This window comes from Phragmites australis, chromosome 23 (assembly GCF_958298935.1).
Source record: "Phragmites australis chromosome 23, lpPhrAust1.1, whole genome shotgun sequence".
NCBI lineage: Eukaryota > Viridiplantae > Streptophyta > Magnoliopsida > Poales > Poaceae > Phragmites > Phragmites australis.
In genome coordinates, this window is record NC_084943.1 from 3,516,075 (window position 1) to 3,529,916 (window position 13,842).

Consider the following 13,842-nt stretch of genomic DNA (forward strand, 5'->3'; position numbering starts at 1 on the left):
CAAAATAGCTGATTAGCTGCCAAGGCAACAGTCAAGTCACAAAACTACCCAACAATCATTTTGTACAATACAAGGTACAAGAAGATATTTAAGTGCAAAACATATTAATATGATTCATTATATTATAAAGCATTCATGTAACATCCCGAGATTTAGCTTTTAAATTATAGTAAAATTCACTCTTTTTAAAAAAATCTAATTATTTAAAACAACATAAAATCAAGGAAATATATATTTGAATATATATATATATATAGACACACACATACACTTGTATGTGTATATTCAAATATATTGTTTTGGCTAATTATTCCAAAGAGCACCAAATTAATTTCTAAATTAATCCCTACAATAATTTAATCACATACATTTGGTTTAACTGTTTTTACGGTTCTTTGAGTGGAGATTTGAATTTGAATGTCTCTCAAATTCAAATCTATTTCTTAGATTCAATTCAGTTGAAATCCAATTAATTCAAATCCTCTCAAAAATCTCAGAGCTTTAAATCCAAACCCTAATTAAATATCCCGAGATTTAAGTGCTTCTATTTGAATTTAATCCCAAATCTATTCTTTCCCTTATTATTCCCTCTCGAGACGCCCTCTCCCATTTCTCTCTACGCAGCCCACTCGCATGGCCCAAACAGCTAGCTGGCCCGACATCCCTCCCCTGTGCGCCTTGGGCCGTCGCTACGCCCTCCGGCCCAAAGGCGTGTTCGCTCTCTCCCTCGTAGTCACGCACAAGCCCTACTCCCCTCTCACTACCATGTGGACCCAGCCGACCAGAGGCTTCCTCCACCTCCAACTCACATTGTCTGAGTCCACGGCGCCATCACCGTTTTCTTCCCTCGCAATTAAGGCACCGGAGACTTCTGCGCCTCTCTCCGCACTCTTGCTCTCTCCCCTCTCTCTGCCCTCACTGCCAGCTTACACGCCACTCGCCTGACACCGGTGACTTCCTCGCCCGATTTCCCCGACTGGATGGTGCCCCACACGACCACGTGACGCGGGTTTTCTGGTAGGCGCAACCGGTCGTCACCCTGCTCACCTGCTCGTGTTGCCGAGCTGCGAAGCTATAAATTGCACAGCCCCGTCCACCTTTGAGCTCCCATGGCAGACATGCCACCACTTCGCTCTGTTAGCCACCGCCACCGAGTTGGCACTGGGAGCGTGAAGGAATGATGAAGGAGTATATGGAATCGGGAGAAGCACGGGGACGCGAAGACAAGCTTGCTGCGTTGCCCATCTCGCCGTTGCTTGCTTCCCCTCGACGCCGGTCACCCTTCACCGCCCCTGAGCTCGGTGGGCCTCCCCGTTTCTCCCTCCCTCCTTCTCTATAGCGGGCTAGGGTAGATAGCGCCCGTCTCCAAGCAGTTTCCCTTAGCCAGTGGCCCGCGAGCGCCATGGAGGCAAGCTCCCCGCTGCCGGCACCCAATCTTCTCTCTGCATGAGTCGGCCTTCGTATCGAGGATCCCCAGGGCATCAAACCCCTTTCTTGTGTAGGTGGGACGTGCGTTGTGCAAGGGAAGGTGCTGCCTAATTTTTGTGCGATGCCGCCTTCTCCAGTGCCAATCTGGGCCCGCTCCGAAGCTCAGCTGGCGTTAAGGTTCCCCTAGTCAAGTTCATCGTCCCATAGGGTTCCCCGGCGGTAGGCTCTAGTTCGCGCTTAGGCCCGTCCTTCCCCTCTTTGGAGTTTTCTCCGGCGAAGCTCCACCGTGGATCCTCATCGCCGATGCGTCTCCGCTCAGCCCCTTCTAGCATGCGTGTGCCACATAGCGCCTAGCTGCGTCGCGTGACCCAGTCGGCCAGGCCAGCATCCAGCTCGACCGTTGGCGGGCCAGCCTCTTACGCTCAGCCCGCTAACCAATCGGCCCGGTGCATTTTGGCCCAAACACTATGCAGCCCGAGCCCAAGCCCGAGCCCAGTCCAGTTCAACCCCACCCTGAGCTAGTGGGACCCACCAACACTGTGCAGTGGGACCACTAGTTATTGTTCAGTCGGACCTACATGGGGGCCTCACCCATGAATAATGCCTTTTAATTTTTGTCAATTTAATTTTAGATTAAATCTTTCGGAAGTTCTAACTTCTCCGTTCTAACTCCTATTTCAGCGATTCTTTCGCCTAAATTCATCTAAATTCGAGATCTATCTTTCTATCTCAGTTTGATATCCATTAGAGCTCATGTGGTATTCTATTTGGCGTTATTATGTGATATCCACTAATAAACGGATGTCTGTTAGTGGCGGGCCTAACATATTTAAATTGGATGTACATAATTAAAAAATTATTTGATAACTATAAATATTAAACAATGACAAGATTCAAAATTTTGAGGAAAAATAGTACCATTTATTAGTATCAGCAAGATTTTGACTACATATCACTAGCAAGGAATACTACGCAGATATCTGCACAACAGTTTTTTGAAAAAAAAGAAATATGAACAACTGCAGTTGTCTGGAAAGATGAATGATGAATCCTTTGCCAATTGCCATGCTCACTTCAGTCTATGAACAATATGAAATCTAAAGTCACCTAGATAGATTATAGGAAAGAAATGCTGCTGTTATCTGAAATCGTAACTAACTAGCAATGTATAGGTCATCTGGAGAGATTGTAGGAAAGAAATGTAAATGTCTAAAGTATAAACTCTAAATTAGCAATATGAACAACAAATTAGCACGGTGAACAACAAATTACCAAATTAGCAATAACATATATAAACAACAGAACAAATAAGTGAACCACCTTCAAAATCAGAACTAACTCTGATGTGCCGTCGCGGCCGTCACGCTTACACCGCTGCGGCCACGCTAGCGCCACTCCGCCACGCCGTGCCTGCAACACGCGCGCTACCGTTGCCCTTCATCTCGATTCTCAAATCGTCACTTGTGCACGTATTTGCTGTTTGGAGCTTTGGGCATTGGATCAATGGATTGGCTGATTGGCAATTGGCGATTGGGTTGGTGCCTTGTCCAGAATGGACGCTGGGCCGGTGGCTAAGACATGACACAAGAGCCAATTGGGCTGGTGGCTAACGGTTGAGAGTTGTGCTAGCACGGTTGGCCTATCTAAAGTTAGGCTTGGCTATTAGAGAATATATATAGTTATTTTTTTCACCAAAAAAGGTGTATATCTGTATACCCTTGACCCTACACGGGCCCACCTTGATGCCGGTGAGCTAAATTTGACAGAAGGTATGACATCTTAGAGTAGATTTAGCCTAGTGGTTTTAGAACGAGTTAGATCTGTTACTAAGTTGCCTTTGGAGTAGAAACAACTCATCTCTCTCTTGCAAGTGTGTGTTCGGTGTCTCCTTAGACTATCTTTAAACATATTTCCTTCATTTCGTTCCCTTCCCGATTCCCTTTCCCGTTCCCATTCCCTTTATTTTCTCTCATCTCCGATAGCTTCCTTTCGTGAGGAATCGCGAAGGGAAAGGAGAGAGAATACTGTCCTGGAGTGAATTACCTTGGGAATTCCTTCGTGACGGAAACTATAAAAGGAAACCGTTGGAGCGCTGAAGGGACAAAAATCTCTTCACGACGGGAATTTTGTCCCCGAAGGGAAGTTGTTGGGAGTGGTCTTATGTATAGCACAAGCATTTGTGTTTCTGACAAGTTCGTAGCTTAATGTCCTCCCATCACACACTTTTCTAGCCAGCAAGGGTTCTAGTTGTGTGATGCTCATCGATTCCCTATCCCGTTTGGAACATGATCCACTCTCCACATAACCTCACCACCAATGCTTTGCAAAGTGCGAAGCAAAAAGCTTTCAATTCTAATACTAGATCCATGCCTTTCAAAAATACGACAATTCAAATTCTAGCTCAAGGAGATCAATCTTTGAACTAGATATCATCACCATCGAAATCAAACCTCTAATTCGGCATTGTGGCCATGCCAATGCATTCTCGACAGTAGATATGACCACCTAATATTTAACGTTTTACTAAAGACAACACTATAACAACCTAAGACGGTGATATCTAGACTGGGTGTAGCGATGAAGACGGAAGAACACCCACGACCACGGCGAGGGGTGAAGTTGGTTACTCGAGAGAGGTGCTGAGTCTGCATCATGTAGATAGAGAAGGTTTGCGTCCATCAAGAAAGAATGTGATATTGTCCAACCTTAATATAGATGCCTATCGGTAAGATTTTTAATGGACCCTGCAAATTTACTATTCATTTTTTTTCCACATAAGCTGGTAATCCACCCATTTACTATGATTTATACTTTCCTATATATATAAATAAAAGATTGCTGTGATGCCTTAACTTCCACTGGTTTACATATATACAGGAGATCTGGCCTACCTCCATCAGAAGTTCAGAACCGCTGATTTACGATCGAACGGCTGGCTGAAGGCCGTGCCGTAGGTATTGGAGTTTGGTACCGTACGGCGGAAAAAAGGCTGAGAAACCGCCACATGCCTCATCGCCTTCTCCTCCCTCGCGGCGGCGGCCTCCTCCTCCCCCCTCTCCGCCGCCGCTCGCCGGCGTCCTCTCCTCCTCTTCGGAGCGTTGCCCCGCACGCCCTCCATAGAAACTTCTTCTTCTCCCGCATACGAGCCTTCTCCGGTAACCACGGCATGGCTGCGGTCTCGCCGGAGCAGCAGCAGCGGCGGAGCGTGGAGGTGAGCGAGACCGTGGAGCTGACGGAGAAGGAAGAGCGGATCTTCCGGCGGCTGCTTGATGTCGTCCGCCACTTCGACCTCGGCACGCAGCTCCGCGTCGCCGGTGGCTGGGTCCGGGACAAGGTGGGCTTACCGAGGTTGTGTTTAGGATGTAGGGCTTTCATTACACAAAAGGGAACTTCCCCTTGTCCCGTTGGATGTAGACTTGTAGAGTACCGGAAAGAAGTGGAGAAATTTAAAAGCAGGTTGTGTTTAGGATGTACTAGGGTTTACTAGGGGTTTATGGTGTGATTGCTCGCTGTTGACGCAAAAAGTGGGGAATTTTTTATAGTTATGTTGCACTTTTGCTTTTGACAATTTGTCATTTCGCAAATTTTCGGGGAACAAATTGTTGAATGCCGCAAAAAATGAGTCCCTTAGATTATTTAGGATTATTACTGAGGTTTTGGGGAGGAACAAACCTTATGCGAATGATGAACTAATAAGTAGGAAAGTTCCACCAACTACGGGTGGGTTTCATGTATGGTCAGGGAAGATTCACCCTTTCAGTTGGATTTATCATCTATGGGCTTTACTGTGTTTTGCTACTAGTTGTTTGATGATTATTTTGGATGGATGATCTGTCTAAGAGGTTTTAGGTTTTATGTGGGATTTTGGTGAAACTGATTAACCATGTCATGAACAAAATTGTATGTTTATAGTGGATTTTGGTTGGACTTATTCCACAACAGTGTAGAGAATTTGGCTCTTTGAGCATGTTTAGGGTTCATGGCAGCAAAGTTGGTCACATACCTGTCAATTGCATCAACTCTTGTGCTAATTGGGTCAGGGGATGCCCCAGTCAGATGTTTATTGGCCTTGGCCTCATGGGGTCTATATGTGCGGGAAAATCTCTGTTTTCTACTTTATTTCACTTGGGAATTTTGTATGCAACAATGCAGCATCATGTAGCATAGGATTGCTGATGGATAATCCTAAAAAAGAGTAGAGAACTGAAGCATTTCTCATTACCTACTTTTTTCAGTTTTTTTTGGGGCGTGATATGTAAATGATGTACAATATAATGAATCATATTGTTTTGTTTTGCACCAAAATAGCCTCTTGTTGCTTGTACTGTATGAAATGATTGTTGGGTAGTTTTGTGACTTGACTGTTGCCTTGGCAGCTATTGGGGAAAGACTCTGCTGACATTGACATTGCCCTTGATAATATGACGGGCCGGAATTTCTGCGAGAAAGTAAATGAGTACTCAGAGTTGATAGGGGAGGAGCAGAAAGGAATTGGTGTTATCCAGTGGTATGCAACTTTTTATGCTAATCCTAATGAGTAACTTATTACTATCATCGCTTATACCATTTTACACTTGTTTGGTCAAAAAGCAACAGCATAAATCAATATACCATGACTGCTGTTTATCAATTGACTAGAATCATGACGTTTATTTCTTTTTTTTTTCTTTTTTTGCAGCAATCCTGATCAATCCAAGCACTTGGAAACTGCTAGGATGCTTATATTTGACATCTGGATTGATTTTGTTAACTTGAGGTCTGAAAAATATGCCGAAAACAGTCGTATTCCGACCATGGTGTGTACTTATATGTAGCATCCCTTTGCATACTCTTTGTAGTGAGTAGTGACCTCGTTTACAGAATACATATTATCTCTTTTGCATATCGGAGTTATTTTGTATTTTTAAGAGATATTTGCCATAGGCCCATATCCTTAGCTGAACATTTCCCTTTGTATTGACATGTCTCTTTTGGGTATGGCTCAATTGTTGTGAAAGTTTATTATTAAAACTACTAAACCAGGTGTTGACTCAATTGCGACAGATAGCCATTAACTACTAAACTAGATGTTGACTCAACTTCTCATTTTCTGATTCATCTCTTTCCCTTTAGATCCCCTTTTCACTCTAGGCTTTGTAGATGGTCTTTTACAACCTCTTTATGGCTATGGTATGCTTTTAACTTCCAGGAGATTGGTACTGCCAAAGAAGATGCATACCGCAGGGACCTAACAATTAATAGGTAATACCTTGATATTCTGTTTTAGATGAGTTTGTGGTATCTCTGAAGCTATGCTATCATCAATGCAATGTTGATACTGGTTTAAAACCAAAACATTGAAGACAGCCTATTCTTCAGAATCCCTATGTTTATCTCACTCTTTCTAACTTCGACAGTTTATTCTTCAATATCAACAATAAATCAGTGGAAGATTTAACTGGAAGAGGTGAGTGTGGTAGCGCTTTTATGGTTCAAGTTCGTAAATTGATGTGACCATTTTACAATGTTCATGCTGCTATGTCATTGTGAAGGTATTGATGATCTCAAAAAGGGCCTTATTGTTACTCCTTTACCTGCCAAAGCTACCTTCCTGGATGACCCACTCAGAGTTCTTCGAGCAATCCGATTTGGTAATTTGAAACATCTCCCAGTTGATCTGACATTTTTATATGCTAAATTTGTTATATCACAGAAGTATTCATAATAAGTTTACTGCCTAATAAGTGGATATTGGCCTTAAATTTAATGCATGTTACCAGGGTAATTTTAGATGAAAACTCAAGACATCGCTTCTGTTCGATATTTTGATATATGGTCAATTCATAACCATTTTTATATGCTTATGTAATTCTTGATGGCTCTTTGTTGGTGGCTCTTCCTAGGTTTCATCTCTAGCCTACCCCAACTTGCTTAGCAGTTGGGACAAAAAAGCTTTGCTGTTGTGTATTTGTGATCAAGAAACATACAGTATGAATTATAATTGAATTCAAAGTGAATAGGAACATCATATTTTCTTTGCATAGGCTAATCTTTGCCTCTCTCAGCTGCTAGATTTGACTTTACATTAGCTGAAGATTTGAAGGAAGCCGCTTCTGATGAAAAGGTGAAGTCAGAACTTGGTAGCAAGATTAGCAGAGAACGGATTGGTCATGAGGTCTGATGTCTACACTACTTATCGCCAACTGCTGTTTGTTTATTTCTTTCCTGCTTTAGTGTATGACAAAGCTTTGTCATTCTGGTTGAACTTAGCAGACAGCATCCAAAACCCTTGGTCATCAATTTTCTTTGTTTGTATATTGTGCAGATTGATCTTATGATGTTAGACAAACGCCCTGTTAAAGCAATGTGTTACATCCGTGATTTGGGGCTATTTTACGTTGTATTTGCTTTCCCCGATAAATCCGACCCTCCAGTTTTTGACAAATGTGATTGGTGTGTCCTTGTTCTAACATCTAGTATTTTTTTTATATATATTTCAGATTCAGGCAACTGTTTCACACACAACTGTATTTCAGACTATTGTACTTTTAGAAATGTGGAAGAGTAGAAGATACCATCGTGCACTTGTTTATTTATTTTCATTAGCATCTATGCTTCATTTCAATCTCATCTCTTATCTTGTATCTGTATGCAGGCATTGTGTTTCGTATATTGAAGCAGCTTGGAATCTTGCATATTTAACTGGCTGCTCTGTATTCAGTGGTGGTTCTGACCCTAAGTTGCAGGTCTGAATTTTTTAGCGTACTTGTTAAACAAGCACCCTGAAATTCTTCACTTTCTGCCCCTCCTTCTCTCATGATCAGATAATTACTTACTTACTTACCAACCAATGACTCAAGCCATTTACAGAAAGATGTGCACCGATTGAACCTTGAAAGGGGAGCATAAACAAAGCTTTCTATCCAGTTTTTCCAATGTTTGTTATTTGGGTTTATTAATAGTCAGAGCATCTGTAATATGATAATAAGCTTTCTATCCAGTTTCATCTTACCTGTGTTTAATGAATTCTTATGTTACGAAAATTTACTACAAGCTGTGTACATGGCTAGCAAGAATTATTTTACTACAATCTGTCTATATTGACTTTCCTTAATTAAGGTCTTTTATGGTGTTCAGGATGAACAGCGAAGGCTTTGCCTGTATAGTGCACTATTTATTCCCCTCCGAAATATATTCTACTTGGACAAAAAATCTAAGGAGGTAACATCTAAGTCATGCATCATCCATTTTTTTTAAATCCAATCCTGACTGTTTAAACAGGCAAATTTTGTGTGTTTTGTGATCTTGGTTTCACTAAAATTGTACATGATATGCTTATTACCATACTAACTGGAGAGTCCAGGCAGATTTGGTGCATCATGGTCATTGTTCTTTTTCAGTAAACTTAAAATTATGTGTGTTGACTAGTGCCTTCTCTTATATTTTTTTGTTCAAAACACTTTAACTGTTTAAGCAGGCAATTTTTTTGTGTTTTGTAATCTACTTGGATTGAGTAAACTCTTAACTGCTCTAAGAAATGTAGAAGTGGGTGCACTTGCTTGTTACTACCTCCGTTTGCAAATAATGTCACTTTGGATAACTTAAGGAAGTCACGATTTTGATAAAGTTGGATCCAAATACCATCTAATTATACCACAATCACAATAAAAAGAGTAGTAACGTGGATGGTGATAGGTAGAGTTAATAGGGGTATGTTGGGAAAGTTTTCCTAGGAAGTAGGAAAGTGACAAGTATTTGTAAACAAATTAAGTGGTAAAATAACAAGTATTTGCAAAGAGAGTAGTAGTACTGTAGTAGAGTGTAGACTTGGGGAGTCTTGGTACATCATGGCCATAGTTCTATTATAGTGTGCTGAATATTATGCGCTAAGCTTTTCCTGTATGTCCAGCATGTTTAAATGGTGTAGAGTATTACAATGAGAGGGTAGATTGTTAACTGTTTCAGGTACATGTGTATTCATAGTTTTGTTACTGCGTCCTGAGTGGACTCCAGAGAAAGAGAGTCTGCTGTCTTTTGATATTTGCATTCTTAGATATCCAGGTTCATTTTAATATGTTTACCCAATGTACTCTGGGAGCTAGAGAGTCTGTTGCATCATCTGCAGGTTCCTGTTACTAGCTATATTATTCGGGACTCACTAAAGTTGAAAGGCAGTGATGCTGAAACGGTACGCTCTGTTGAGTTGCCCAACAGCATTTGTTTGACTCCCAGTCTTGTGTACTGTGATAACAAATTAACTTAACATAATTTCTTGTGCACTTAAAGGTTGTCAACATACATGCTGCCAGTGAAAAGTTTGCGGAACTAGTTCTTCTCTCTGAGTCAGATGTTGATATGGGAACTCTGAAAGAGAAGCTGGAAGATGAATATCTTGAGATACCAACAGACTTGGTGAAACGTGTTTTTGCAGGTCAATATTCAGCATGCTAGTTTTCAAAATTTGCCAGGTCTTTGTACTGGTATATCCTTTGTAATCTGCCGCCATTTGGTGATTGCTTAGTTTGGTTACTCAATATAGTGATATACATATGATTATTACATTTCATTTATTACAGTACTTGCAAATTTTTCTAAAGGATCGGATTCCATTCTTTGTCATCAGATTGTTATTCAGTTCAATTAAATAACATTTTGGGCCAAAACAAGTGACACGACACTCTGAACATTTCAGGACTTTTACTCCGTGAAATAAAGGACTTTTGGCGGGTGGCACTGCTTATATCCATTCTCTCTTATCCAGAAGCTGAAAATGTTGGTGACATCCTTAGCCAGCAGGATGAGCTACATCGAAGGAAAGAGAAATACATCAGAGCTGAGCGTTCCATAACTGACCTCGGTAAAGTAGTAAATGACGGTTGTAGAATTTATGATTTACCCATATCATTGTTTAAATGTCCTGGTTTATTGTTTCACTTCGCCAGATCTTGATGGGGTGTGGAAGTTGAAGCCGTTACTTGATGGCAAAACCATTATGGGAGTTATGCAGGTCAAAGGAGGTCCACTGATAGGAAAATGGGTACACTATGACTCTGCTCCCTTGTAACTGATCACAATAATTCTAGATACTGAACAATCTTAATACAACACCTGTTCCTTGTTGCAGCAACAACGGCTGGTGAAGTGGCAGCTTGCGCATCCGAGAGGAACTGCGGATGAGTGCATCGAGTGGATGAAGCAGTCGCAATCGAAACGTCAAAAAGTAGAATCCAGTGCCTGATAGTCAATGACATTTTTAGCATAGGCAGTCTTCAGATAGGTCACCAACTGCCCGTTGCAACAGTTTGCATCAGTTAAACCGCCGCCTCGGTAAACACATGCACTGAAACGCCTGCTGCCACCTGTGGCAAATGCAAAAACGTCTTCATAGGATGATAGCTTGATCTTGGTCCACGTCACTAATGCGCGCGATGAGTTGTTGATTGTTATTAAAAGACCCTGCCTCTGGTTATTATGTTGTTTTTTTTTTCTATTTCTGGAACATAGTAGAGAGTCAAGAGAGGGGTGGGGGTTTTCAATTTAAATCTCTAAAATTTCTAGACAAAAATCATGGAAGTATACTTAGCTCTTGGAACACGAAAGAAAGTGCTTCTAGATTAATTTCAAAATTCTCAAGAATGTTTTTCGAAAATAGTAGAAGTATATTTTTAATTGGTTCTCTAGTAATGGGACGGTACTGTCATATGGACGTTCCTTTTTGAATGTGGTGAATGCAAACCTTTCTTTCTTACCGACGCAAGAGCTCAGCTGACCTCAAGGCAGCGATGGAGAAGAAGCAGATCAGGCCAAGGGTGATGAAGATGAAGCAGATTCAACTGAGCCTATCGAAGAGGAAGACCCTGACCGCCGCACCAAAGAGGAAGACGACTCCCACCGCCGTGTCATGGAGCTGAGGCTGGGTGGGGGATGGTGCTGGTGGCATATGGCGCTTGGTTGGTCTAGGGGCTGACTAGAAGAGTAGAAAGGTATTAGAGTTTGCAGTGAAGTATTGGAGGGTCCGTAGTTGTAGATTGATAGTGAAGTAGTCGAAAATGGGGGGATTTGTTATGGGAAGGAAGTCATGTCAGATTCTGATGGGTTATGGTCTATAACTGGCGATTCATGGCAGATTATTTTGATGTACTTGTGCTTAGGATTTACTATATTCATGCTTAATGTGAGATTAGGGTTATCTGTTCATGTGGTAGTTCCTACTTGGATCATGGACTTGTTATGATGTGCTTCTTATGTTGATGTTTATTTATTATTCGTGCCATAATATGTACTTGCCTCTTCCCTCATTCATGTCACGTTATGTATTTGTTTTTTGCTGCACATGCTGCGAAACTCGCTTATTTTGTGTGGTTTCTGTTATGAAATAATTGCAAGTGATTAATTTGACACCTATTAGGGAGGGATACCTCCCTAAAAATATATCCATCGGAGAGGGATGTCTTCCTGAAGGGATACAATCTTGTCCCTTCATTATGTATAAATACGTGATCAATCAATGAAATCAACCAGAGTTTTCACTTTATTCTATTGTATATCGATTACTCTAGATTCTAACACGTTATCAGTACTTGCTCTCCACTCTGCGATGTAGGCCGTGTGAACAATCATCGATGGAAAACATCACAATGACAGACAGGGCACGGAAGACAAGGAGATGATAGAAGAACACAAAGAGGAGAATGCCATTCTTCATCTTCTTCGTCATTGCACTTCTCTGATCTGTTCTTCACACACCATTCCCTGACGATGGCCGCGAACCTCCACATCAACAACAGCTGTCTAGATCTAAGCGTGGTGGCAACACCACCATCCCGTGCAGCCAACCCATATGGCGGCACACTGCCCAGACAGCGCCTCTCAGCGGCTGACGCGAATCCCACAGAGGCGCGTTGTCGGTCAGCAGAACGCCCCCCTCTGGCAGTGTCGGGTCATCTTTCGACGGCTGGCGGTGCTCGCCCGTCGGTGATGCCATGTGCCGGCTCTCTCTGGTTGGCCGTGTGGCACACCCAATGGCGGCGCCATCCTCAAGAAGCCAGCCGGCCTCATGACTCCCTCCACCAAGGCAGCGCTCGAGCGGCAAAGCCTCCCGTCTGGCGGTGTCCTCATGGCGTTGGCACAACTCAGCGATGCTAATCATCGGAGACTAGCGATCCTTTGGGTGAACCAAGAGGCGGCGATAATGGTTGCGGGCCACCTTTGGGCAGACTAGATCTTGTGCACAGGCTGGCCGCTCGAACCTAATTTGCGTGGAGTGCAGCAGCCCTGGTGGCGGCATGTCGACCTGCTGAGCGTTGTGTCCACCTGAAGCGCCCTAAGTTATCCCCGGTGCTTAAAACCTTTATTATACCAGTCCCTAAATTAGTCACTGTTAAATAAGAGTCTTACAACAGATGATATCACAATCATACAACAAAGAGAGTGATGAAATAACTCCACCAAGCTAGTAAAACATACAACACTACACAACAGTGCACAAATAGAATAGCCCACGACATTAGAGAGTACAACAGGGACAGGATGATGAACACAGACTCCATAGGCAACTCGGGTGCGGATGTGACCAAGTCTACTCGTTAGCCTCACCGTCTGTGTCGGTGAAGTCTGGGTCATCCTCTAGAAGCACAAGTAAGGGTGAGTACAAACGTACTCAGTAAGTCCTAACCCTTGCTTTACGGCAAGAGATAAAAATACATGCATATGGTATCAACAAGGATAAAACTGTATGATTAACATTTGCGAAATTGCCAAGTTTACACATGCAAATATTCATTTTTCATAAGGCAAGTTTTGTGAAAAGAATTATATCAACATTATTAAATGAAGGAGGGAGGGGGGTTCTGGCCGTGATGGAAGGTCACTGGGACCTAATTTTTAATGTTGCTGGACACTTCATCCACAGCAACCCACATCACACTGTCAGACCTATTTTCCAAAAAACAGGCACACCTTGCCCACACACACTCCAAGGAGCACACGCAATCTATGCTAGTTGTTGTGACTTAACCATAATTTGTCCTTGACCGTGGATATAGCTATTCGAATAGTTTTACCTCTGCAGAGTGGTACATTTTACCCACAAGCTGAGTTTGGCAACATACCACTATCATGGTAGTGCAACTCAACAAAGTCATTACCCGCTATCACACCCGATTTTAATGGACAAAATCAAATATGGTGTATGTGTGCCCAGGATATTCGACACATATAAGGATGTCACATGTAAAGTAACAAAAGCAATACCTTTATAGAAATAAATGTTTAACTCTTACAACAATTGACATATAATTTTCTTCTATGTAGATATCTGCAACGGAACAGAAGCACTGATGCCTAACAACACCACAGGCAACCGACCGGGAGACACGCGCCTCGAACGTCACAAGCTCGTCTTTATAGTCTTCAACATCTTCACTCACTGAGCAG

General features: G+C 42.4%; 1 protein-coding gene across 2 annotated transcripts; it reads left to right on the forward strand.

Annotated features, from left to right (window-relative positions):
* The first annotated feature begins 4,356 nt into the window (after window positions 1–4,356).
* LOC133906273 (CCA tRNA nucleotidyltransferase, mitochondrial-like) lies at window positions 4,357–11,033 on the forward strand. 2 transcript variants are annotated; one of them, XM_062348133.1, is made up of 15 exons: window positions 4,357–4,762; window positions 5,805–5,935; window positions 6,107–6,224; window positions 6,617–6,669; window positions 6,825–6,874; window positions 6,960–7,058; window positions 7,473–7,582; window positions 7,733–7,860; window positions 8,063–8,153; window positions 8,545–8,628; window positions 9,461–9,595; window positions 9,694–9,838; window positions 10,100–10,264; window positions 10,350–10,444; window positions 10,532–11,033. In XM_062348133.1, exons 1-15 carry the CDS (start codon window positions 4,433–4,435, stop codon window positions 10,643–10,645), a joined length of 1,848 nt encoding a protein of 615 aa, XP_062204117.1. In that variant the 5' UTR covers window positions 4,357–4,432; the 3' UTR covers window positions 10,646–11,033. The 2 variants fall into 2 exon arrangements, with proteins under 2 accessions (XP_062204117.1, XP_062204118.1); XM_062348134.1 differs by having other exon boundaries at window positions 4,361–4,762; window positions 9,533–9,595.
* The last annotated feature ends 2,809 nt before the right edge of the window (window positions 11,034–13,842 follow it).

Coding starts and splice junctions, on each gene's coding strand:
- LOC133906273 (XM_062348133.1), top strand. CDS start 4,433: ATGCCTCATCGCCTTCTCCTCCCTCGCGGCGGCGGCCTCCTCCTCCCC. Junction 7,861..8,062: donor GTTTTTGACAAATGTGATTG/GTGTGTCCTTGT, acceptor ATCTGTATGCAG/GCATTGTGTTTCGTATATTG. Junction 10,265..10,349: donor GCGTTCCATAACTGACCTCG/GTAAAGTAGTAA, acceptor TCACTTCGCCAG/ATCTTGATGGGGTGTGGAAG.